Below are 26,506 nucleotides of genomic sequence, written 5' to 3'. Positions count from 1 at the left end.
TATGCCAGTCCTTGCCAGGCGGTCCGCCCCTGCCAGACGGTCAGTCCTTGCCAGGTGGTCCATCCCTGCCAGGCGATCCGGCACTGCTAGGGCGGTCAGTCCTTGCCAGGCGGTCCGTCCCTGCCAGGCGGTCCTGCCCTGCCAGATGGTCAGTCCTTGCCAGGCGGTCCGTCGCTGCAAGGCAGTCCGGCCCTGTCAGGGCGGTCAGTCCTTGCCAGGCGGTCCGTCGCTGCAAGGCAGTCCGGCCCTGCCAGGGAGGTCAGTCCTTGCCAGGCGGTCAGTCCTTGTGAGGCGCTCAGTCCTTGCCAGATGGTCAGTGCCTGTCAGGTGGTCAGCCATTTCCAGGTGGTCCATCTGTGCCAGGCAGTCCGGCCCTGCCAGGTGGTCAGTCTGTGCCAGGCGATCCGGCCCTGCCAGGCGGTCAGTCTTTGCCAGGCGATCTGTCCCTGCCAGGCAGTCCGTCCCTGCCAGACAGTCAGTCCTTGCCAGGCGGTCCGTCCCTGCCAGACAGTCAGTCCTTGCCAGGTGGTCTGTCCCTGCCAGGTGGCCCGTCCCTGCCAGGTGGTCCATCCCTGCCAGGCGGTCCGTCCCTGCCAGGTGGCCCGTCCCTGCCAGGCGGTCCGTTCCTGCCAAGCAGTCCGTCCATGCCAGGTGGTCCGTCCCTGCCAGATGGTCAGTCATTACATTTCCAGCAGTATGTCAGGTTAGGAATTTGCAATTTGTTCAGGATGCTGACGATCACTCTTCAAGAAAGACACCATATGGGTTCTTCAATGGTTGTCAACTTCCCGAGTGCTGGTAGGCTGGTCTTCTGGTCTAACATCCATCCTAGGGACAACACACTCATTGATTCCTCAACTTTCATGTGAATCACCAGGGTGGCAGTTTTTAGCTGGGTCGAGATTGAAACCTAGACTAAACAGCTCAAAAGTTGAGTGCACAAACCTTTAATCTATCCTGCCAGTCCCATTGCACCTGTATCCTCATTCTCATGTAAGGTGAAAATAAAAAGTTTTTTTTTACATCCGCCACCAAAGGTGGATAGAGGTTATGTTTTCACCCCTGTCTGTCCGTTTGTGAACAAAATATCTCAAAAGGTTGTGGACGGTTTCGGAAAAAATTTGGCAGGGATGTAGCGTATGTGACAAGGACGAAATGATTAGATTTTGGTGAACATCCGGATTCGGATCCGGCTACTAGAATGTTTAAAGTGATTCTTCACCATTGGGAGATAGGGCTAAAACGATGCATAGTAGGATATCTCAAAAAGTTGTGGATGGATGTGGACGAAACTTGTTGGACTGGTTGTGTGTGTGACAAGGAAGAATCGATTCAATCTTGGTGAAGATCCGGATCCGGATCCCGCTAGCAGAATTTTTAAGTGATTCTTCACCATTGAGTGATTATGGCCAACCAACCAGGTGGAGGTATGCTCTCTACTGAGTGGCGTTCTAGTTTTAATACTGTGATCCAAGGCTCATGGAAGAGCTTGCACATAAATGACATCCAGGATAGATGCATCACATGACATCAGTGTACTTTGATGTGAATAACAAGAGCATTTCTGTCTTTTCTGTCATTTTCCAATAACAAGGTTTTTCTGTCTTCTACCGACTCCTCTCCGGCCTTGCACCCCCAGCTCTCTCTGTGCTCTGTCCCCCAAATATTCCTACAAGTCGCACAAGATCTGCCAGCAACCCTCTGATGGTTAAACTGCCGAAATCTCGGCTCTCTGCTCACCTTCACTCTTTCATTCCTCTTTACTCCCGCCTTTGGAACAAACTCCCACACTCCCTTCAATCCCACCCCTCCCTCCAGGTCTTTAAAACAGCTGTTCACCACCATCTCTTATCTTCCCCCATCGAAAACCTTGATCTTTTCTACCCCTACTAATTCACCCCAGATCCACCTTGTTTGAAATTGCAACTTCTTTCCTGGAAGTCCTGGCAGTGTCCATATGTTTTATACCTCTCCCACCCCCCCCCCCTTCCCATGTCTCCCCCCCCCCCAAAGCCCTCTCCCTCCCACAGATCTCTCGATGTCTCCATGTCTCTCGGTCCCTGCTCTCAAATGTTGTGTTTGTGTCCTTCCCACTCTCTCCCCATCTTGTCTACCGCTCCCGATGTTATATGTTTTATGTGTCGGTTTGTCTTTCTGTGTGATTAATGTTCGCTCTTTCACGAGCCTCGATCTTGTATACAAAAAAAACAAAAAAAAAAACAGTTCACAATAGCCAAACATAGAATATTGGGATTTGAACCTGGGTACCCTGCACCATGATCCAGGTGTTCAGACGGGAACACGAACAGGCAGGCCATGAACCCAAATGATGTATTACCAAAAAAAAAAAAAACCCACCTTTGGAGGCCATTTTTCCCCGCAAAGCGGGGGTTGGCCTTTTTCGGGAACTGTGGTTGTTGTTGTTTTTTGGTCCCCTTTTTGAAGCAATGTTTTACGGCCGGATGCCCTTCCTGACGCCAACCCTTTTTGCCGCCTTTAACGACAAACAGGGAATTACCAGTGAACTGGTACTCAATTAGCCGACCTCGGAAGGTATGACAGGCTGAGTCAACCCCCCTGGCGTTAATTCAGCGATCGACCGGGATTCGAACCCAGGATCCTAGGATCCTAAGCCGGCACCCTAGCGTAGAGCTAGCCTAGAGCAAGTGTCTACAATGGAATGCAATTGCATATTATTGCATTCTGGCAGCCGTTCTGCTGCAGAAGCAGTATCACCAGAAAACCCCTCAGGCGGCCCTCTCTACCCCCAGTGTGAATCCTGGTAGGTTGTGCATATACTTGAAGTTTGCAAGCACCACTAAAGCGAGTTATATCACCCGAGCACTCTGTCCATATTTTTAAAATCCTGCATTGCTTGAGGTTCAAAATCATCACCCGACGATAGAGCAGTAACCTCTCCTGTCCTACGGAGGGAAATCCTGCAGAGGAAAATGAAAAAATAACTCCGACCAATGTTCTAGATTTTCAGAGAGTAACGCAAACATTCGTGTAATACCACATGCGATCCAAAACACATTCTGTTCTTTCACAGTGCGCTTTTAACAATTCGCTGAATCACTTTAAACCTAAACACTAAATGGCTTAACTTTAAACGCTATCAAGGCTTTACTTTTAAGTGCTACACAAAAATAAGGTACATTTTCTGTATGGTAATAAGAATGAGGTTTTGGAGTGTAAAAGAAACTGGCAACGAGTCATCCATTTATACACTGTCTTTCATGATGTTTCGTTAAACTATGTTGAAAAAAAAATGTTTAACAAATAGTAACATACTTAACATTTTTGTACTTGTAAGCACGAAAACGACGATTATTTGTTCATTCATATCAACAAGTTAGGTGTTAATTTATGCGTTTTGGAAAAAAAAAATGAAAAAAATAAGCAATTATATCCCACTCCTGATTGGCAAAGATGATGCCTTCCATACCTCTGTTATTATTTGAACTACAACCTCAAAGTTGCTCAACTACAATGCCATACTGAGGATGAGTTAAAATGGGAGCACCATATCATGTCGGGAATCAAAACTGCAGCAGTTTTCGTGCTTTTCGGGTTATGATTAGGGTTTTTCATATTTGATTTTTTTTTTGAGAACAAAAATTAGATTACAGTCTGAAGGGGATGGTGCGAGTACAGAATATGGTCAGAATGTCAAATCTGACCAAACCTGAAGGAATTCAAGCAAAAATACGCGTTACGGTTAGGGTTATTAATTTATTTTTTTAAAATAAAAACAAATCAGACCATTGTGTGCAGGAGATTACTGTGATTACAGAAAATGGTCGAATTGTCAACTCGGACAAAATTTAATGAATTAGAGTAAAAATAAGAAGCAGAAAAGCTCGGGTCTAAACACAATTTCTGGCTAAAATAACCCAACGAATCCTCTAAATAAGATCAGAATCGGTTTCCTCGACAAGAGGTAACCTAAAAATGTATGTTGCAACATTAGTTTATATTTTAAAAACATTTTTCAAAATTGTATATGGAGAACTTGAGTTAGATTTCACTGTGCAAAATTTACTTCATTTTTTGCCACATTTATGTGGAACTCGACGTCTTTATTTCAACCTACCGAGTGGTGAAACTTAACATGTAAGAAAATAATTATGTCGTCATTTTTTTATGGAATAAAATGTTCACATATATACTTGCGCTGGTGAGGTACTCATGCTATGCATGGATGAGAGGCCAAAAGCAAACAAACAATGCGGAAAAGGTGAATGCTAAACCATAGAACCAATAAATTCCACATTCTTGTGCCACCTTAAGTCGAACAACAGACATGGACAACCGGTTCGTGAATGACTTGTGTTTATAAAAAAAACAAAAGCAAAAAACGAACCCAGTCTGAATGTTGCTAAACCCAGTCAATGGCGAATCTGCATATGGCGAATCCGCGAATGTCCCGGTTAGAAAGGAGAAACCCTCACATCATTTCCTCGTTCTTTTAAACTCAATATCTCTATTTTCACTCCAAACAGCATCATTCCAATCATACAATAATACTACTAGTAAGATACCCGTGCTACGCACGGGTGAGGGGCCAGAAGCAAACAGACAATGCAGATACGGTGAATGCTAAAGCATGAAACCAATAAATTCCACATTCCTGTAGCACCTTCAATCGCACGTCAGACATGGACAGCAAGTTCGTGAAGGACTTCCATGAAAAACGTACCCGTTCGCAAACAAATGGGTACGTTCACGCATAAAAACATCGATCGTGGGTCCGTGGCGAATCTGCATATGGCGCTCCGCGAAGTTCACGTTTAAAAAGTAGAAACCATCACGGGAATGTCGTCATTCACTTGAACTCGATACAAAATCGAGTCCAATCACAAATTAATCACAAAATAAACTTTTAACAACATTGTTAATGTTTCCTTCATTGTAAAAACTACCAAGTCAACAGTTAAAAGGATTTTGAGCCGATAAGTGTTACGATAGGTGTTACGGCCTCGGCAAGATCGATGGAGACAGCGATCTGTTGGCTTATACACCGCCCAAATAGCTATGTGGAATTATCTCATGTAGAGATTAAACCCACGTCGTTTGAACTTTGGCCGAGGTCATTATTTACTTTTAATGATGTTTATATACGAATCAAAAAGAAGATAATTGGTTTTGGGTCATCCTTTCCGCATATCTCATGGGATTGTGAGTTCGAGAGACGGCCGTGATGGCGGGGAGGGGGTTGGCATTCTCTCAAGCAGGGATTCAACCCATGTCCTTACCAAGTCTGATCACTGAGTCCGATCGGTGCAGCCAATTGTGCGGCACCCGGGAAAATAACGTTATGCGGGAGTCCAAACCTGAAAATGCTGGAGGCCAAAGCTGAAATTGGAAAAACAATATAGCCTATTTTACTCCAGGAGATCTCAGGATTACCTACCCAGAATATCGTTGCGATCGGTTCAGCCGTTTTTGCAGTACCTTCGAACGGACGGACAGACAGACGGACGGACATTTGGTGAATAATTGTAAGATAACAGTATACTGTGTTAAATCACGATTGTATTGAGATATTATCAAACCAGCTCATTGTCGTCATCTGTTCACTTCCGGATTTGGCGGCAGGTCCATTTTGAGACAATATCAAAATCATGATTTTATTGAGGAACTTATGAAACCTTACGACATCTGCTGGGACCCAAAACCGTACCAAAGAAGGTTTGGTGGGGCTAGCCCAAAAACTGAGGGAGTAGCTTTGGGACGGACGGGCGGACATACACTCATGTTTTATAATATACAGTGCGCGACTTTGTGGACACCCTGTACAGTAGATGAAGTATGCAATTTATAGACCTCAGCCTCATCCTGGTGGTGGGGTTGCTATCTTTATCAAAAATTATATTCCTCACTCTGCCTGCACTGCCCTCTCTCCACCCCACCCCCAGGAGTACCTCTGGCCATGGCTTCCCCTCCGCTCCCACCTTTTGTTCATATGTGTTCTGTACCATCCACCAAAGAGTGACAACTCCATTTACATCTCGCTGTCTGACAACTGGACCAACTTCTATCCACTCATCCCAACTCTCTCTTCCTCATATGTGGCGACTTCAATTGTCATCATGCCAGCTGGCTGGTGTGGGTACCTCTCTCACCAGCCATGGCATCTCGGCAAAGGACTTCTGCGACTCACTGGGACTGACACAATCTGTCAATTTCCGACCCGGATCTCAGTCAACGGAGCATCTTCTCTTCTAGACTTGGTTATGACAAACTTCCCTGCAAATGTCTGCTGCTCTTCTTCTGCTCCAATCGGTTCTTCTGATCATGTGCTTGTTAAAGTGGACATCTCTCTGGCCATTCTCAGAGAGCCTCCTCAGCGTCGAGTCTGGCATTTCACTCAGGCTGACTGGCACGGTCTTCAAGCAGCCATCAATCAACTGGACATCTCTACTGCCTCTGACATCAATTCTTCCTGGGAATTCTTCCAAAGCAAACTGCTCTCTCTCTCTCTCTCATGCACAGATTTATCCCATCTCGTCTTCAGTTGTCTTTCCCTTCCTCCCGTCCATGGTACACTGAATCTTGTGGTGAGGCAGTTGCCCGGAAACAACTTGCCTTTGCCTCTTGGATGGCTAATCCAACTGAAGGCAATCTCAGTTCCTTCCACCAAGCTCGGAACAAGTGTGTCTTCCCCCAGGAGAGCCAGGAAGCACTATCTCTCTACTCTCAAGACTGAACTCTCAGACCTGTCTCCTTCTGACACCACGCGTGACAAAGCCGAATGCCTAAACTCTATGTTTGCCTCAAAATCTTGTGTCCCAACCCCATCTCTGTCTGTACCCACCTTACCCAGTCATACCCAGCTGTCATATCATCCAAAATGTTACTTTTGGTTAACTATAAAGCACTTTAAAAGACGTGTACTCTTTTGATGAAATGCAAATTAATTTCTTTTAATCACGCATTCAACTTCAATATTTAAGTTGAATTTGACTTGTACACACGTAGTTGAGACGTGCGTTTAACTCCTATATGTTTCATATCTATATTATCTGTTTTTAATTGCAAGGCCCGACAAGGCCTATAGTTGTTGATAACGTTCTTAAATATATTAATAAACCAGTTTATCCTTTAGTTACATTATTAAAAAGGGAAACTATCGTATTCTGCCCCCCAAATATTCCTACAGGTCGCACAAGATCTGCCTGCTGAAATTGCAAAAATCAAGACTCTCTGCTCACCTTCACTCCTTCATTCCTCTTTTCTCCCGCCTCTGGAACAAACTCTCTCTCACTCTCTTCAATCCCACTCATCCCTCCAGGTCTTTAAAACAGCTATTCACCACCATCTCTTATCTTCCCCCATTCAAAACCTTGATCTTTTCTACCCCTATTAATTCACCCCAGATCCACTTTTTTTTTTGGGGAAATTCCGACTTCTTTCCTGGAAGTTCTAACAGTGTCGATGTGTTTTATACCTTTCCCACGCCCCCCCCCTCCCCTTCCCATGCCTCCTCCCCCCCCCCCCAAGCCCTCTCCCTCCCACAGATCTTCCGTTGTCCTTGTTCTCTGCTGTTGTACCTGTGTGCTTCCCCATTCTCTCTCTCCATCTTGTCTCCCACTCCCTTTATCATATGTTTTAAGTATCAGTTTGTCTTGTTGTGATTAATGTTAGCTCTTACACGAGCCTCCATCTTGTATACAAAAAAACAACAAATACAGACCGATGTTAATGTTAAGATATGATTAGTGATGTGATTAAACGTTGTAATTATAAATGTTAGCTTTTGTTTGTGTTTAACGTTGTGAATGATTGTGGAAAATTTTCCAGATGTCTAAATCAAATTTTCATGTCACCGCGTTGTAGAGCGGACGTTGCAGAGAACAAGTGGTTGCATGAACTTGTACGATGTAAAAGAAAATATATGAATGAAAATCAAATCCAGATGAGACAGCTAGAAGACAAGTACATGATTTTTAAACTGTTATATCAACTATAGTCTTATCATCATATAACTTCATCTTTCAACAGGACATTTTACACCTCTTCGTCCTTTTCCATCATATTATGTGAAACGTCTCTCGGAAAACCCAAACATTTGTCAGAGACTTTTACCTTTGCTTTTCCTTCATGAAACTATTTGTTGGGATCGATCTTTCACACAAACATGATGATCCAAACAGTCATTTCTCCGTGTTTCACTTTGCGTTCCCATGAACACTAAATTGGTCTGACTCTCGACACAAGCAGGATCCAGGTGTGGACTAGACACCTGTCGGCCCAAATTACTGCGTTATTATGACCCAAGATAAACCGTACCTTGCTTGTCTGAAATTTTCTCGCTTATCTTGTCCTCCTCGGGGGCCATCGTGCTCGCTTGAAGGCCATCGGCGGCCATTGTGCCAGCCTCCCAGTCAGACAATCAAAACCCACAATGATCTTCGTCTATCGCTCGAAGTCTATTGACGAAAAAAAACCTGTGGGCATCTTTGTAGTCGCGGGGCGTGGTTTGAGTCGACGGGCGTGGTTGTGCTGAGCATGCATGCTATGCAGGTATGCGGGGCGCTGTCGGTGGCTGGGGTAAGTGAACATGGCTGCGTCAGGTGGGCGAGTGGGTGTGGCTGCGTCAGGTGGGCGAGTGGGTGTGGCTGCGTTCAGCATGCAACAAGCTGTCACATCTATTCCAATTCAGCTTTAACCACTCTCCCTTCTTGTACACTTGATACGACGAATCATATTACATACAGTATATAGGCCTATTAACGTTAATCCTGCAAATAATATATGATGCTAATCTCTAAGAATAGAGTTGCCTTCACCGACATATGCACTCCATATTATTGACATTTATATATATTCCATAGAGTATATGATATGCTGTTCCTGTACAAATGGGGCATATATTTATTATGTACGCATGGTGGGGTTGAGTTGGGGGTGGATGGGAGGGTGCGAGAGGGATGGGGAGGTCAAACAGAGAAATTTAAAATTGGATAATAGCAGAGCGAAAGGAGGTAGTGGAAGGTAAAGAGGAAATATAATAACCTTCACGTCCACGACCTGTACATGCATCTTCACCCTAACACCTCCAATCCAGCTTTTCCTTCTCCTACAACACTTCCTGAGCCTCTTCAATTCCCTGTACTACCCTCTCTCCCTCCACCCCCTTCCCTCCTCCTCCCTCTACTTAATTTTAATTTCTCAACCTAACTTCCTTTTGTTATAGCAAGTACATACAGAATTTATTCACAAAACTTCACAAACCCATTGTAATTCACTAACCATTCATGAACGAATACAGTCTTTTGCTTCAATCTTCACCTGGCTCAATGTACACGACAATATAACGATACCGTCTCCACCCTCTTAAAAATCCAGATAAATGCTTGCTGTGAATGTAGGTTAATGTAAAGTACAACATAAAATAGATCAATAAACACAAGGGGTTTATACAGGGAGGGCTTGTCCACGACCAAGCATCAAGTGCAAGACCAAGCATCAAGTGCAAGACCAAGCATCAAGTGCAAGACCAAGCATCAAGTGCAAGACCAGGCATCACGTGCAAGACCAAGCATAAAGTGCACGACCAAGCATCACGTGCACGACCAAGCATCACGTGCAAGACCAAGCATCACGTGCAAGACGAAGCATCACGTGCAAGACCAAGCATCACGTGCAAGGCCAAGCATCACGTGCAAGACCAAGCATCACGTGCAAGACCAAGCATCACGTGCAAGACCAAGCATAAAGTGCACGACCAAGCATCACGTGCACGACCAAGCATAAAGTGCACGACCAAGCATCACGTGCAAGACCAAGCATCACGTGCAAGACCAAGCATCACGTGCAAGACGAAGCATCACGTGCAAGACCAAGCATCACGTGCAAGACCAAGCATCACGTGCAAGACCAAGAATCACGTGCAAGACCAAGAATCACGTGCAAGACCAAACATCAGGTGCAAGACCAAGCATCACATGCAAGACCAAGCATCACGTGCAAGACCAAGCATATATCCTTTACAGGTACCATCTGAAGTCGAAGTCAGATGAGGAATCCGACTGTGTCATACAAGATGAGCTCGTGTACCAAATATGCTTCCACTTTGGGTTAATATGCAGGAATTGTGGATTACATATGCTGTTGCTTCCTTTACAAATAACATTCGGAGCCGTTAATAATCTTAAAACCTCAGTGATGACACACTAGGGAGGTGTCCACAATCCTCTGGCCTCCTGACAGCATAGAAAATAGAATGTTGCTGCCCATATATTGCATATGGAGTTCTTAAATAATTTAAGTGGGGAGATTTCCCATGATGTAATCACAAAAATACATAGTCGACTCCCATTAAACCAAATTTCAGGTTCGGCTTAACAGGAAGATCGCCATCTCTAATCGTTGATCATTGAAATTTTCTAACTCCTCGTTTGCATCACCCTTGATTGGGAGGCTAGTGGGGGAAATTTCATGGTTCAGGAACATATCAACCATCAAGCCTGTAACCAACATTACACCAGGTTTATCTTATAGAATGTCATTGTCCCTTATTTAGTGTAAATGATGGTCAAATTCAACCTCTGAGGATCATCAGCTCTGAGTTTGTTCAATGGTGTGTCCCAATCTACGACACTCCTTGCCAGAGAAATACAAGTTGAACGAGTGACGCATCCACAAGTGGATATTCCAGATAAGCTGGGTAGCAAATAATTATCATGTCATGAAAGAGCGACTTCAACACAATAACGTTCCAAATAACTCTTTTCGTTACCTATTGATTGCGGAAAGTATGTATGGACTGAAGGAAAAGATGAGCAAGTGGAAGGATTGTATGGAGACAAAAGGTCTGAAGGTGAATATCGGAAAGACGAAGGTGATGGCAAGTGGTAAAGCATGTGGTGAGGTGGAAAGAACTGGGAAGTGATCGTGTGCTGTGTGCAGAAAGGGTGTCGGAGTGAACTCCATTCAATGTACAATGTGCGCCGAGTGGGTTCATCAAAAATGTAGTGTTCTGAGAGGGTAATTAACCAGTGTGGCAGCTACATTCAAATGTAAGGTGTGCACAGAGGGAGCTGCAGATGGAGGAAATGTTGAGTTGGATCTTGGAGACGGCGTGAAGCTGGAAGGTGTGAAAACATTTTGCCACCTCGGAGACATGCTAAATGGAGAAGGTGGATCAGACTCGGCAACGGTTTCTAGAGTGAGATGTGCATGGAAGAAGTTTCGGGAACTGAGTGGCGTGCTGACGAGGAGGGGAGTGTCGTTGAAGCTGAAGGGAAAGGTGTATGCTGCATGTGTGAGAAGTGTTATGATTTATAGGAGCGAGACATGGGTAGTGAACGTAGAGCAGCAACGAAGGCTGAAAAGGGTGAAAATGCGAATGGTTCGACGGATGTGCGGAGTATCGTTGAGAGAGAGAGGAAGACAAATGATGAATTGCGAAAGATGATGGGAATAGAGCCTGTGATGGATGCTGTGAAGAGGAACAGGTTGAGATGGTTCTGGTCATGTGTTGAGGAAGGATGAAAGTGACTGGTTGACAAGAGTGATGGAAATGAATGTAGAAGGAAGTAGAGGACGGGGAAGACCGAGAAAGACTTGGCGAAAGGTGGTGAAAGATGAAATGCGGGAAAGGAGGTTAACAAGGGGAGATGCAGAAAATAGGGCAAAATGGAGAAGATTGTCATGGGGCACGGAAGGCTAACCCCCGGTCTAGCAGGGAAAATGGTCTTAAAATGCATGTTGTTACCAAATCCAGTCTTCCCAGAAACAGACTGGCACATTCGATGCAAATAATGAGAAGGGATGTGCTTGCGAATGATGTCACAATGCACAAATGGCTCAACTTGGCCATTAATGAAGAACTTTATCTTGATCCTGTAGCGGTTACCGCTGGATGCACACAATCGCCTTGCACCGGCCAGAACACGGCCAGACGCGCCTCTCCCGGGCATGCCCGGACTCACTGTTCCCGGGCACGCCCGAACCTCCCGGGCACGCCCGGTCTCGTCTCTCCCGGGCATGCCCGCTCTCGCCTTTCCAGGGCTCGCCCAGAGCGTCCGGGCATGCCCGCTATCGCCTTTTCAGGGCTCACCCAGAGCGTCCGGGCATGCCCGCTATCGCCTTTCCAGGGCTCGCCCAGAGCGTCCGGGCATGCCCGCTATCGCCTTTCCAGGGCTCGCCCAGAGCGCCCGGGCACGCCCAGCCTCGACTTGCCAGGCCGCAGCCAAACACGCCCGGGCAGGTCCAGACTCGCCTTTCCAAGGCTCGCCCTTGACACCCGGGCATGCCCGGTATAGCTTTTGCCGGGCAAACTTCCCGACATAAATGTGTATATATATTGCTGCCCGATAAACGGGCTTGGGAGAATACCTGAGCTGTTTTGTTTCAATAAAGCAACTCGGACGAATTCCGTCTTTGGTCGCGTCAATTCTTTCGACTCGCGTTGGAGCGCAGTTCCTTCATTGGTGACCTACCGACATGGATACGGCAGTGACGCTTAAACTGCCTACCTTCTGGGAGGCTCACGCGGCTGTTTGGTTCGCTCAGGCGGACTCTCAGTTCGCCCTGCGAGGCATCACCGCGGACGACACCCGCTTCCACCATGTTGTGGCGGCGCTCGGTTCCGCCACCGCGGCCCGCGCCTTGAGCCTCCTCGAGCACCCGCCGGCTGCTGACAAATACGATGCGCTGAAGACACTCCTCCTCGACGCTTTCGCCCTCTCACCGGCAGCACGCGCACGGCGCCTGCTCGCTCTGCCCGAGCTCGGCGACACGCGCCCGTCAGAGCGCATGGACTATATGCTCTCGTTGCTCGGTGAGCACTCTCCGGATTTTCTGTTCCGCGAGCTGTTCCTTCGCCAGCTGCCTCACCCGGTATGCCTCGCCCTGGCTGGCACGTTGATCACGGATTCCCGCGCCCTCGCCAGGGAAGCCGATAAGATCTCCTCGGCGGGCCAGCACATCGGCGCGGTTACCTGGAGCCCGCCGCCGTCCGAGGCGACGCCCACGACGCCCGAGCGCCCTGCGCGGTTGGAGGCCGAACTGCCGGTGCAACTGGCGACCGCCATGCCGCACCGCCCACTTCCGACACGACGGCCGGGGCCTCCACCTGACCGTGCGTGGTGTTATTACCACGCCAGGTTCGGACACAAGGCTCGGACGTGCCGGCCCCCGTGCACTTTCGGCAGGTCGGGAAACGGCCGGGCCAGCGTTCATTCCCAGCCATGAGCGCCGGCCACTCGGGCACCTTGCTGTTTATTCGGGACAAAGCGTCTGGGCGGCGTTTCCTGTGTGACACCGGCGCCCAACTGAGCGTCATACCCGCCTCCGAGCAGGACAGGCGGGACGCCGTTTGCGGCCCCTCTTTGGTCGCTGCTAATGGCTCGGCCATACGCACTTTCGGCCCACGCGTCGTCACCCTCTGCTTCGGCAGCCAGCGTTTTCAATGGACTTTTGTGACCGCCTGCGTCCCCATGGCTTTGCTGGGCGCCGACTTCCTCTGCGCGCACGGGCTGCTGGTCGACGTCAAACGTCGTCGCCTTGTCAACGCCGAGACCTTCAGCTCCCTGGCGTGCACGATGAGCAGCTCCGCGCCGACCGAACTGGCGTGCGTCCTCCCGGCAGCGAACGAGTTCGCTCGCCTGCTCGCGGAATTCCCGGCCCTCACGCGGCCGACGTTTTCGGCCGTCGCGGTGCGGCACGGGATCGAGCACCACATACCCACTACGGGCCCGCCGGTCTACGCCAGGGCCCGCCGCCTCGACCCGGCCAAGCTCGCCGTGGCGAAGGCCGAGTTCGACGCATTGGAGCTCCTCGGCATCGTGCGGCGCTCCGATAGCGCGTGGGCCTCGCCACTGCACATCGTGCCAAAGCCGGGGGGTGGATGGCGCCCGTGTGGCGACTACCGCCGTCTCAACGACGCTACCACCCCCGACAGGTACCGGATCCCGCATATTCAGGACTTTTCCGCCCGTTTGGCGGGACGGGTCATCTTTTCGAAAATTGACCTGATACGGGGCTACCACCAGGCACCTGTCCGGGCGGCCGACGTCCCGAAGACGGCCGTCATCACGCCGTTCGGCCTGTTCGAATTTTTGCGGATGCCGTTTGGCCTCAAGAACGCGGCCCAGGCGTTCCAGCGCTTGATGGACGGCGTGCTGCGCGACCTGCCGTTTCTTTTCGTCTATCTGGACGATATCCTCGTCGCCAGCACGTCCCGCGCCGAGCACCTCCTCCACCTCCGAACACTGTTCGGCGCCTCAGCGAGCACGGCTTAATTGTCAACCCGGTCAAATGCCACTTCGGCGCGACGACCGTTGACTTTTTGGGCCACCGCATCACCAAGACCGGGGCCGTGCCGCTGCCGACCAAGGTCGAGGCCATCACCACGTTCCCGCGTCCCCGTTCCATCAAGGCCCTCCAAGAGTTCCTCGGCATGGTGAATTTTTATCACCGATTCGTGCCCCGCGCTGCTCAGCTCATGCGGCCCCTTTACGAGGCCCTCCGGGGCAAGCCGGCCAAGCATGACATTGTTTGATCCGCGGCCATGGACGTGGCCTTCGCCAGCGCCAAACGGGCCCTCGCCGACGCAACGCTGCTGGCTCACCCGGTGCTCAACGCGCCCATTGCCCTCACTACGGACGCCTCCAACTACGCGGTGGGCGCCGTCCATGAGCAATGGGTGGACGGGGTTTGGCAGCCACTCGCTTTTTTCAGCCGGCAACTCCGGCCGAACGAGTTAAACTGCAGCACGTTCGACCGCGAGCTGCTCGGGCTATTCCTGGCCGTTCGCCATTTCCGACACCTCCTGGAGGGCCGCCCGTTCACGGCTTTCGTCGACCACAAGCCGTTGGTCTACGCAATGGCTAAGGTCACGGAGCCGTGGTCGGCCCGCCAGCAGCGCCACCTCTCCGCCGTGTCGGAGTTCACGACGGACATCCGGCACGTCGCCGGCAAAGACAACGCCGTGGCCGACTGTCTTTCTCGGGCCAGCGCGAACGCAGTCCACCTCGGCGTGGACTTCACGCTCATGGCGGCCGACCAGACCACCGACGCCTCGGTGCAGGCACTCCGTGCGGCGGACACGGGCCTCTGCCTGGCCGACATTCCCTTCGCGGGCACCGTCCTGCTCTGCGACGTCTCCCAGGGCCAGCCTCGCCCCATCGTGCCCGTTTCCTGGCAGCGCCGCATCTTCGCCTCCATCCACGGCCTTTCTCACCCGGGCCGGAAAGCTTCTCAGAAGCTGGTGTCGGCGCGTTTCGTCTGGCACGGCCTTCGACGAAACATCCGCGACTGGGCCAACGCCTGCACGGCCTGCCAGCGGGTCAAGGTCCACCGCCACACCCAGGCCCCGCTGGCATCTTTCGCCGTGCCTGAACGGTGTTTCGACCACGTCCACGTGGACCTGGTGGGTCCCCTGCCCCCCTCGCGGGGGTTCACCCACCTGCTCACCATGGTGGACAGGACCACCAGGTGGCCGGAGGCTGTGCCCCTCGCCTCCACCACCACCGCCGACGTGGCGCAGGCGTTCATCGCCACCTGGGTCGCGCGCTTCGGCGCACCAGCGGACATCTCGTCCGACCGCGGCCCACAGTTCACGTCTGAGCTTTGGGGTGCGGTCGCCCGTTCGTTGGGGTTCACGCTGCACCGCACCACGGCCTACCACCCCCAAGCCAACGGGTTGTGCGAGCGGTTTCACCGCTCCATGAAGGCCGCACTCATGGCCGGCCTTCAGGACGACGGTTGGGCCGACCGGCTGCCGTGGGTCCTTTTGGGCCTTCGCACAGCCCCCAAGGAAGACCTCCAGGCGTCCGCCGCCGAGCTCGTCTACGGCCAGCCGCTCCGCGTCCCGGGCGAATTCGTGCCCAACGCTACCAGTCCCTGGTCCGCCGCTCGCCAGCGCTCGGACCTCCAGGAGGCCGCCCGACGATTTGCCCCCATGCCGACGTCCCGCCACGGTGGCCCCCAGTCCTACGTCCCCCCGGCGCTTCGCACTGCGGAGTACGTCTTTGTGCGTCATGACGCGCACCGGGGGCCACTCCGGCAGCCGTACGACGGGCCCTTCCGGGTCCTGCGACGGGGCGGCAAGTCTTTCATCGTCGACTTCGGCGGCCGGCCGGACCGGATTTCTGTGGACCGCCTCAAACCGGCGCACATGGACGTCGACCGACCACCACGGTTGGCCCTTCCTCCGCGGCGAGGCCGCCCCCCGTCCACAGTTCCCCCCGCTCGACCACCCACCACCACGTCGGACCCCTCCCCACGACCCTCCAGGGGTCGCTTCGGCCGGGTCATCCGGACCCCCCTTAAATTGACCCTGCCGGTGCAGGTCGATTCTGGAGGGGCGTGTGTAGCGGTTACCGCTGGATGCACACAATCGCCTTGCACCGGCCAGAACACGGCCAGACGCGCCTCTCCCGGGAGTAGTGTAATAATGTTGCTTCTGGGACACCTCCGTTTAACATGGGAAATCCCTATCTAATGTCATTTACCCCCTTGTCTTTTTCAAAAATCATAAACACCTCTATTTCTCCCACCCTCATCTTTATGAACCTTTTGTCTGTAGTACCTATCCTTAATGTTGTTCATTAGACCACTCAAACACTACAAATATTTGTTTTCTCTTATAGACCTATCATCCTTCTTCTACATATCATCTGGCAGATTAATCTTTGACCCACTCAAACATTGACCCATTCACTTCCATATTAATTCTTTCCCTCCCTCATTGCCCCTAAACACCTATATTTCTCTCACCCTGTTCTTTACGAACCTTCTAACCTTTTGACATGTTATCCTTATTCATTAGACCACTTAAACACCTGTGATCCTTCTGACCTCATGGACCTTTTAACCTTTTACTCTTAATATCATCTGGTGAATATAACCCACTCAAACAACGACCCTACAAATATTTGTTTATGCGTGGGAAATAATTTAATTCTCCTACAACTCTCTTCACCATCTAATATATTAACAAAAAATATGTTTGAGTTTGGTTCTTTATTAAGATATTTTAACTGAGCTAAGATAAAATGGTAAACCTCCCTCAATGTTCTTGCTTGAGCGCCTCCAGTGCCACATACCATTTTTTGGTAAGCTCCGCCCACTTTTTAGTAAACCACGCCCATTTTTTACTAAGCCCGCCCACTTTTTGTTAAGCCACGCCCACTTTTTACTAAGCCCCGCCCACTTTTGCCAAGCTCCTCCCACTTTTGCTAAGTCCCACCCACTTTATAAACTCTTCAGCATTGTATCATTTCCAGGTAATACATTACATCATTTTCAGAGAATTTCCATCACATCATTTCCAGTTAAGACACGCCCAGGGAATTTCCACAGGAAGACACACCCAGTCCTTATAAAAGGCACCACCACACAGGCTTTTTCAAACACGCTTTCTGCTTCACTTGAGAATGGACTACTATGCCGAAATGGAATGGGATAACTTTGCTATTCCATGGAGTCCTACTACCTGTGTAGAACTCAACCTTCAGATTGATGAACTGGACTCGAACCTCTTATCAATGGAGGTAAGTTTGTTTATTTATTTATTTATTTATTTAATTTTTTTTTTTTTTTTTTTTTTTTTTTTTTTTAAGATGAGACTCGTGTAAGAGTTAACAAAGTTTATTTTAATATTCATAGAGCTTGATTTATACAAATAAAAAATATTGTATTAAATTAATACATTGTTATTTTCTTTCACAGGAAATTGTATCTGAGATACGAAATGAAAATTCTGCTTTTAACACAACTTGGGATGAAGTTATTTTTTTGTTTGAAGACATTTTGAACAACCAAGACCCCCAGAACGAGTTCTACCTTGATGACCCAGCCAAAGAGTTATACCTTGGAGATCCACAAAATCCTGAAAAAGAGTTTTACCATGATGATACTTGTTGTGAGTTATCAAAACAAAACCCACTGAACAAGTTCTACCTTGATGAGCCAGAATACAAGTCATACATTGGAGACCCACAAATTTCTGAAAATTGGGAAAGGAGAGTTCTCCCTGATGGTCCGCAGTTATACTATGTGAGACACATCATAGAAACCCTAAAAAATTGGGCAAGGAGAGTTCTCCCTGATGGTCCGCAGTTATACTATGTGAGACACATCATAGAAACCCTAAAAAATTGGGCAAGGAGAGTTCTCCCTGATGGTCCGCAGTTATACTATGTGAGACACATCATAGAAACCCTAAAAAATTGGGCAAGGAGAGTTCTCCCTGATGGTCCGCAGTTATACTATGTGAGACACATCATAGAAACCCTAAAAAATTGGGCAAGGAGAGTTCTCCCTGATGGTCCGCAGTTATACTATGTGAGACACATCATAGAAACCCTAAAAAATTGGGCAAGGAGAGTTCTCCCTGATGGTCCGCAGTTATACTATGTGAGACACATCATAGAAACCCTAAAAAATTGGGCAAGGAGAGTTCTCCCTGATGGTCCGCAGTTATACTATGTGAGACACATCATAGAAACCCTAAAAAATTGTGAAATGGGAATTCTCCCTGATGGTCCGCAGTTATACTATGTGAGACACATCATAGAAACCCTAAAAAATTGGGAAAGGGAAGTTTTCCCTGATGGTCCGCAGTTATACTATGTGAGACTTATCACGGAAACCCCCAATATTTCTGAAAATTGTGGTTTTACCTTGGGGACTTGGAAAGATGGTTATATTTTTGGAGACTCGGAATGGGGGTTTTGTTTTGATGACTCGGAATGTGATACCTATCTTGGAGGCTCAACAGGAATGTGGTTATACCTTGGGAACTTGGAAAGTTGGTTTTATTTTGGAGACTCTACCTGTGGGGTTCCTCTTGGAGACTCTTTGGATTCTAAAGCAATGAACAATGTTCTTTATTTAATGACGCTTGATTTAAGCAATATCAAGAAAGTTCGAGGAAGAAAATGCTGGAAAATTCTTTCTTCCCATTTCTACTTCTTCAAACTTAAAAGCCTTGAAAGACAGAATTGGAGGAAGAGGAAAAAAAAAAAAAAAATACGTATTTAAAAAAGAAGAAAAGAAAGATTATGTTAGGGTTTGGGTGGGATTTTGAATGTGAGGGTTAGGGATGGGGTTGGGTTAGGGTTGGGATTTTGAATGTGAGGGTTAGGGTTGGGGTTGGGTTAGGGATGGGGTTGGGTTAGGGATGGGGTTGGGTTAGGGATGGGTTGGGTTAGGGTTGGGATTTTGAATGTGAGGGTTAGGGTTGGGGTTGGGTTAGGGATGGGATTGGGTTAGGGTTGGGATTTTGAATGTGAGGGTTAGGGATGGGTTGGGTTAGGGATGGGGTTGGGTTAGGGATGGGGTTGGGTTAGGGTTGGGGTTGGGTTAGGGATGGGGTTGGGTTAGGGATGGGGTTGGGTTAGGGATGGGGTTGGGTTAGGGATGGGGTTGGGTTAGGGATGGGGTTGGGTTAGGGATGGGTTGGGTTAGGGATGGGTTTGGGTTAGGGATGGGGTTGGGTTAGGGCTTGGGTTGGGTTAGGGTTTGTATATTATTATGACTCACTCGCACATACACACACACACAAAAGTTAAGCCCCAACTAAAAAGTTGTGGGATTCTGTGTTTGGGGTTCACAGATTTAAAAACGTATCCCCATTATACACACACAAAAGTTAAGCCCCAACTAAAAAGTTGTGGGATTCTGTGTTTGGGGTTCACAGATTTAAAAACGTATCCCCATTATACACACACAAAAGTTAAGCCCCAACTAAAAAGTTGTGGGATTCTGTGTTTGGGGTTCACAGATTTAAAAACGTATCCCCATTATACACACACAAAAGTTAAGCCCCAACTAAAAAGTTGTGGGATTCTGTGTTTGGGGTTCACAGATTTAAAAACGTATCCCCATTATACACACACAAAAGTTAAGCCCCAACTAAAAAGTTGTGGGATTCTGTGTTTGGGGTTCACAGATTTAAAAACGTATCCCCATTACATTTTATTTATTTATTTATTATTTTCAAGGGTATTATCTGCTTACTTGTGTTTTTTGTAATTCTTGTGAGTAAAATGAACCCAAGATTTCTTCTCCATTTAAATCATATAATTTGTAGGTCCAAGGGACTGTATCCATTACATCAATGATTTTAAATAATTCACGAGTCCATTTTTGTGTATAACCTTTCTCAAAATGACTTTTCCATTTGTATATTCTTACAATATCACCAACTTTAAACTTGGGCTTTCTCAAATTAATCTCCTTTTCATATTCTAATTTTGTAAATGTTTCTGATGGTTTTGATTGTGTTGATGAATGAACTGTATTATTGTAATTATCTACAATATCCTGAATTAAATACACCCATTTTTGAGAACCGAGTTGTGTGAATTTTTTATATAATTTCTCTTTTAAAGTACGATTAAAACGCTCAATAACAACTGCCTTTCCTTCATTAAAGGTGCTGTATAATTTAATACCCTTCCCCTTAAGAAATTTCATGAATATTTTGTTATAGAACTCTGTTCCCTCATCAGTCCATAACTTCTTTGGTTTCCTTTTATCCCGATCAAATATTAGCTTAAAGGCTAACATTAAAGTATCACCCCTTTTATTTTTTAAAGGGACAACCCAGGCAAATCTACTCCTCAAATCAATAACGGTTAAAGCATACCTGTATCCCCTGTCATTATTCAATTCAATTAAATCAGCGGACCATATGTGGTCAGTGTATTTAGAATAAACCTTCCTTCTTTTAAACTTTGTGATTATAGGTTTGTGTAATTCTTCAGCCAAAAGCTCCTCAGTCTTGATGGCATCATTAGAGCCTAATAGTTTTTTGAGGAATAACCAAGACCAAGTTTCAATTTAGCATTTATCAAATTTCTCACAATAAACCTATCAACTTTCTCTCTCAACGTTGGATTTTGTATCAAAGACAAATTATACAACATTTCGCTGTCGGCTTTATGTTTTTCAGTCAACGTAGTGGTTTTCCCATAAGCAATATCATGCTTCATACACACTTCGTCAACCCTATTTGTAGGTTTAGACCAAGGTTTAGGATTGTCAGCCTCATCTAATCTTTTATCCAAGTTTGTTCCTGGACCACAGAAAGAATACCCTGGAAGGTGTAATTCACCTGGAATTCCAGTTGTTGTAAATTTACTTCCTGACAGAAACTTTTGTATGTCTCCTCCTCTTTTAGGAGAGATGAATTGGCACTTTTTAGAGCCACATACTTGACATATTCCTTTTTGATAAACTCTATTATTTTTAGCTTTAACATAAGAGATATTTTTAGATTTAGTTTTCTTTTTACATTTGAGACAATAACTCATATTTATTTATCAGAAAAATTCCGACAGAGTATCAAAACCTTTTTGGTTTTCAACATATACATTTCAATCTTTATTATTAAAACATAAAGAATCCTAAGGAATGCCTTCACTCTCTCCTCCATTTATTTACAAATAAAAACTAACTAAAGTCAATGACACCAACATCATCAATCACATAATCTTTTCCTTCTTCTTCTTCTTCTTCTTCACCACTTTCTCGTTTAAATCTCCTCCCTGAAATTGAAGACATTGACGTTGTTATTTTTGAAACCATTATCTTCATAAGAGTTGTTAATTCTTTAATTTCCTCTTCGGTGCGTTGAGATTGATTTATTTGCTGTAATACACTCAATCTTTTACGAATCTCACTGATTTCCATCTTTTTATATTTTTCCTCCCTCTCTCTTTGCTCCCTTTCCTCCCTCTCCTCCTTCTCCTTTTTCTCCCTCTCCTCCTTCTTCTTTTTCTCTCTTTCCTCCTTCTCCCTTTTCTCTCCTTCCTCCTTCTCCTTTTTCTCCCTCTCCTCCTCCTTTTTCTCCCTCTCCTCCTTCTCCTCCCTCTCCCTTTCCTCCTTCTCCTTTTTCTCTCTTTCCTCCTTCTCTTCTTCAATTCCTTCCTTAGCCCTTACAACCCTTGAGCTTGAGTCCCAAATAATATTATACATATACTCATCTGGATTTTGAGATATTCTTGTATCTATAATTATTTTTCTCATAATAGGATACCAATAAGATTTGTTGACGATTTCTAAAAGAGTTTTATATTTCATAACTTTGAGAAGTTCATTTTTATTTAATACTTTAAACAAGTCTCTATTTGTGGGTTTAACAATATCAGTATAAGGCCAGTTTTTAATGACAAAATTTCCATGTGTATGTTCCAATTCGTACGGTATGTAAAACCGAGCACCCTTTTCTTGTAGGTATCCTTGAATACAAAAATTATAATTCTCTTGTAGTCTTCTTCCTGCCATTTATGTATCAGAAATATATGTGAGATTAATATTATGACAGGTAATACCACCCCATCTTCCCACTACCAAATCGGTTTGTATTCCTCGGCTTTCTATCCTTATCTCATTACCTTCCTTCTTTGTCATGCGAACCATCGCTATACTATCATATATTTTTATTTTCTTAAAATCACGTATTTGTTGTTTACTAATTGTACTTCCACATAAATCCTTATCTTCACCAAGTGGATAATATTCTTCTTTACGAGACTGATTTAAATCATGTAGGTCTTCTAAGTTTATTGAAAAAGACCAATTATACCCTAAATCAGGCATATCATACCCCCATTTATTAATTCGCATATTAACTAAATGTCCTTCTTTATAAAATTCAATTGTAAGCAGGTAGTTAAATTCAATGAGGAAAGGTGTATGGTCAGTATAACCAGGTGTTGTGGTTGTAAATTTTACTTGTTTCACAAAACGTGCTGTTTTATTTAACAAGTGTGATAAATCACTGAATCTAATTAAGTCATTCGCATCTGTAGGGTTTGGATAATTGATTAATTTATAAGTATTCTTCATATTAATATTTTTACTTATACTATATTTTTGTCGTTCAGCCTGTGCCTTTGTATAATAATTTGATAAATCAATATCCTGGGAGGATTTTCCAAAGATAGAACCATCTTTTCCAACATAAGTCATTTATATTAGATTTAAAATGATATTATAAAAATTTTCATTATTGTTGAGTTGAAATAATACATATAAACATAATTGACCACAACATTTAGAATTAATTTCTTGAACTTGAAATGTTTGATAAACACCATTCTGTAAGAATTGTATTACTTCAACAGGTGGTGGCATACCATAACTATCAAAATAATATTTATCCTGACTATTATGAATACAAACCCAATGAGAACCATTCTGTGTGTCTAAATTCATAATAATATTCTTTGTATTCTTATTTATATGTATTAATTCATCTCTCATACAGATTACCACATTATCAATTTTTAGTGTTTTACAATACTTGGCTAGTTCTATATTTGACGTTGTATTCTTTCCAAATTGTTTAAACCATTTATCCATTTATTTATGAGAAAGATACAATCCATTACCCCGTTTAGTTAGTTTAACACCCGCTTGAGCGATAGAGGAAAGCATATCACCAACCAACAATCTAGCTTTATCAGGCAGTGGGTGAGCAAAATCTACAATTACACCACTTCCACTAATTTGTTTCTCCAACTCCTTGTTATGTCTTTCCAATTCTTTTTGAGCTTTTAGTTGTGCCTTCCTTTCGTTAGCAGTTTTTACCGCTGCTGAAATACCACCAGTCAATGCTCCCGCCGCACTTAAACCAGCAAATAAAGGAATTAGAAACGGGAGAAATCCTCCTCTTGACTCGTCTATTGAATATTTCTTTAACATAGGTTTCGTCATTTTAATTTTAAGTGATCCAACATCATTTAGTGTTTTTACTTGTGTGTGTGTGAGTAAAACATCAATTCTTACAGCTCCTTTTCTTTGAATTGTATTAACATTAATAATACAAGGCTTTTGATTTTGAATACAAGATGTTAATTTATTAAGATTGATTTGATTAACATATACCCCTACCATTTATTTATGAGAAAAAACCTATGTGATATTAATCATAACACCATTATCTGTATTAATCTGTAATTCTGTTTCCTCCAAAAGCAAACAATAAGCATCAACTTCTTCATTCTCCCCTCTTTCAATGTATAGAGAAGTATCCACTCGATTAGACTTTATAGTTTCCTTTTGAGAACTCAGGTCAATTGCGTAGATTGTATATAAACCTTTAAATGCAACCATATCCAAAATAGGATCATTATTACCATTACTTTCACACACTTTTTGGTAGGACTTGTAGGCTTCCGCATAATCATTTTTTTCCCAATCAATTTCCAATCTATCTCGCGGATAAAATGTGCCATCAAGAGAAACCCGAAGTTGTTTCACCTTAGCATTATCACTCAGCGCATTATTCTTATTAGTACCCTCCTCTCCATCTGGTTTTTTAAAAATGAGCCATAGGTATCGTGGCTTTCCTTCAAGAACACCCAAATTCCAAGTGTAGGTAGTGTGTTCCAGTTTAACGTGTTGACATCTTCTTTTAAGGTATGATACATTTAGCGGTTTCTTTGAGTTAAGTCTTCTATTTAACATCTCCTCCGTTTTAAGATTAGGAGTATATTCATTGATATACCAACACAAATCATTAATAACAAATTTATTATTGTCGCCAAAAGCATTTTCAGCCCCAAAAAGCAATCTATTTACATTATCATTCCTTTGTAGTTGAAATCTAATTTTAAGACCATACAAAACTTTATCATAATCACAAAATCCAAATATACCTTTAAGAGGTACTGCTACGGTAAAACTATTCTCAGCTTTTGCGTCATCATTATACATTGACTTCCTTTGACTATAACCAGGGTCTGTGTTTGTTCCCGTTGACATATCAGGAATAAAGCCTTCAACAGCTCCCTTACCCATTCTATCACCAAACGAATATAGTGTAAATTTCATCATTTCAGATGTAGCAGAGACATAATCAACCGCTTCAACCTCTTGTGTTCCAATATACAGGCGAACACTGTCAAACATTTTCCAGAAGAAATCATTTACGAGTGTAGCATTAGTATTATTCGCAGCCTTAGTGAATTTAAATTTACACAGCAAGAAACTATCAGCTATATTCAAGTAAGTTTGTTGATTATTTATTTCAAAACTTTTTGTTCCGTTTGAATTCCAGTCGGTTCCTGTAATAGCATTTACCTTAAAATAGTCTTCCTTTTTAGTAGAGTTTGAAATGATAATCGTATCATCCAAATCATAGATACTATCAATCGCTTCCATACTTGTATTTATATAGTATTAAAATTGTTGAAACCCTGACCCAAGTATTTTAATGATTTTTTGTCGTTCTTGTGAAGATAGTTGAGTTTTACCTTTTTTAATTTCTTTGATTGCTTGTAATTTATGGGACTCCTTTTGAGCATCTTTTATACTCTTTACAACACCTGCTACATTTCCCATGAGAGAAGCAGTTGAACCAATTAGGTCTTTATGTTTAAGAATGGTTGAACCAATACCCATTAGAGTATCAATTATCCCATCTCCTTTATTTCGAAATTGATGACCCACACCCCGTTGTCTCTTAGGTTTATAGTATCCTTTACCCACATACCTTGTATAGTCTGGTGAAAGGAACATGCCCTCCCCTGTAATTATTTTATATTTTCCCAACTCGTGTTTTCTTACAATAACCATTATTTATTTATTGAAAAACTTCACGTAGGTGAATTCTGATGGATATAATTTCATCATTAAAGGATATCATACGATTATCTTGGTCGGTTATCCTAAAATTTACTCTGTATATGGTTTTTCCTGACACAGGTAAATAGACAAGATTTTTTGGTTCCATATTAAATTTATAACCAATCGGGGTTGAGTATGCACTGAATGAAAATATTGTATTTGTTCTTATTCCATCGTTATAAGCACCATCAATCAAATCACAATGAATTAATACTGAATTTATACCGGAGGATATTTGGATAACATTATCACTGTAAAACGTCCCGTTATTTTCAATCTTTTTTGAAGAGAAACCCAATAGCTCTCTGAACGAATTTTCAATCGTGAAATCAACTTTATAATTATTTTTCAGTTTAATAGTTGATTTTGAAGTGTGTGTTTGAATATCTATTACAATATTTTTTGGTTCATCACCTTTTTCTTTCATAAGGCGAGAGACTTCTGAAGATATTTGAGAAATCTCGTAAGCTCCAGGTGAAACAGTTATAGTTTTGTAGGCAGTGCCTGGATTATAACTAAACTTGTTGTTTTTCTCTGTGATATTAAAAAGGGTATTGTAAGTTTCCATTGACAACAAAGATGCCTCATATGAGGTAAGGGGGTTAAGTTGTAGTGGGTAAGGGAATGAAGCTGTGTAATCGCTCGTTGTGAAATTAAAACTAAGAATTGTGCTTCTCATCTTATTTAATATCTAATAAAATATCTTTGTATTGACATTTATTAATTATTATTTTCATGTTCATCAACTGATCTAAAATGGCTGAGGATTCATTAAAACAATTGTTGTTTCCAGCCTTCTTACTACCTAATAACAATAATAGCCTATTAACTAATTGTGATGGGTCATTTGGAAGAAAACTAACACCCGAACCAAGCTTACTTAAAGCATCAATAATATGTTTCTCCT

General features: G+C 44.7%; 1 protein-coding gene across 1 annotated transcript in view; it reads right to left on the bottom strand.

Moving 5' to 3' along the window:
• LOC137422397 (epiplakin) overlaps positions 1-8,445 on the bottom strand; it is a 147,788-nt gene extending 139,343 nt beyond the window's left edge. The window contains exon 1 of the mRNA XM_078772581.1: positions 8,296-8,445. Coding sequence (XP_078628707.1) covers positions 8,296-8,374 — 79 coding nt within the window. The 5' untranslated portion in view covers positions 8,375-8,445. The remainder of the gene's footprint in view (positions 1-8,295) is intronic.
• Between the last annotated feature and the right edge of the window lie 18,061 nt (positions 8,446-26,506).

This window comes from Myxine glutinosa, chromosome 2, assembly GCF_964187855.1.
Source record: "Myxine glutinosa chromosome 2, kmMyxGlut1.1, whole genome shotgun sequence".
Classification (NCBI taxonomy): Eukaryota; Metazoa; Chordata; class Myxini; order Myxiniformes; family Myxinidae; genus Myxine; species Myxine glutinosa.
Note: the sequence above shows the minus strand (reverse complement) of the source record. Positions and strands in the feature narration are given on the sequence as shown.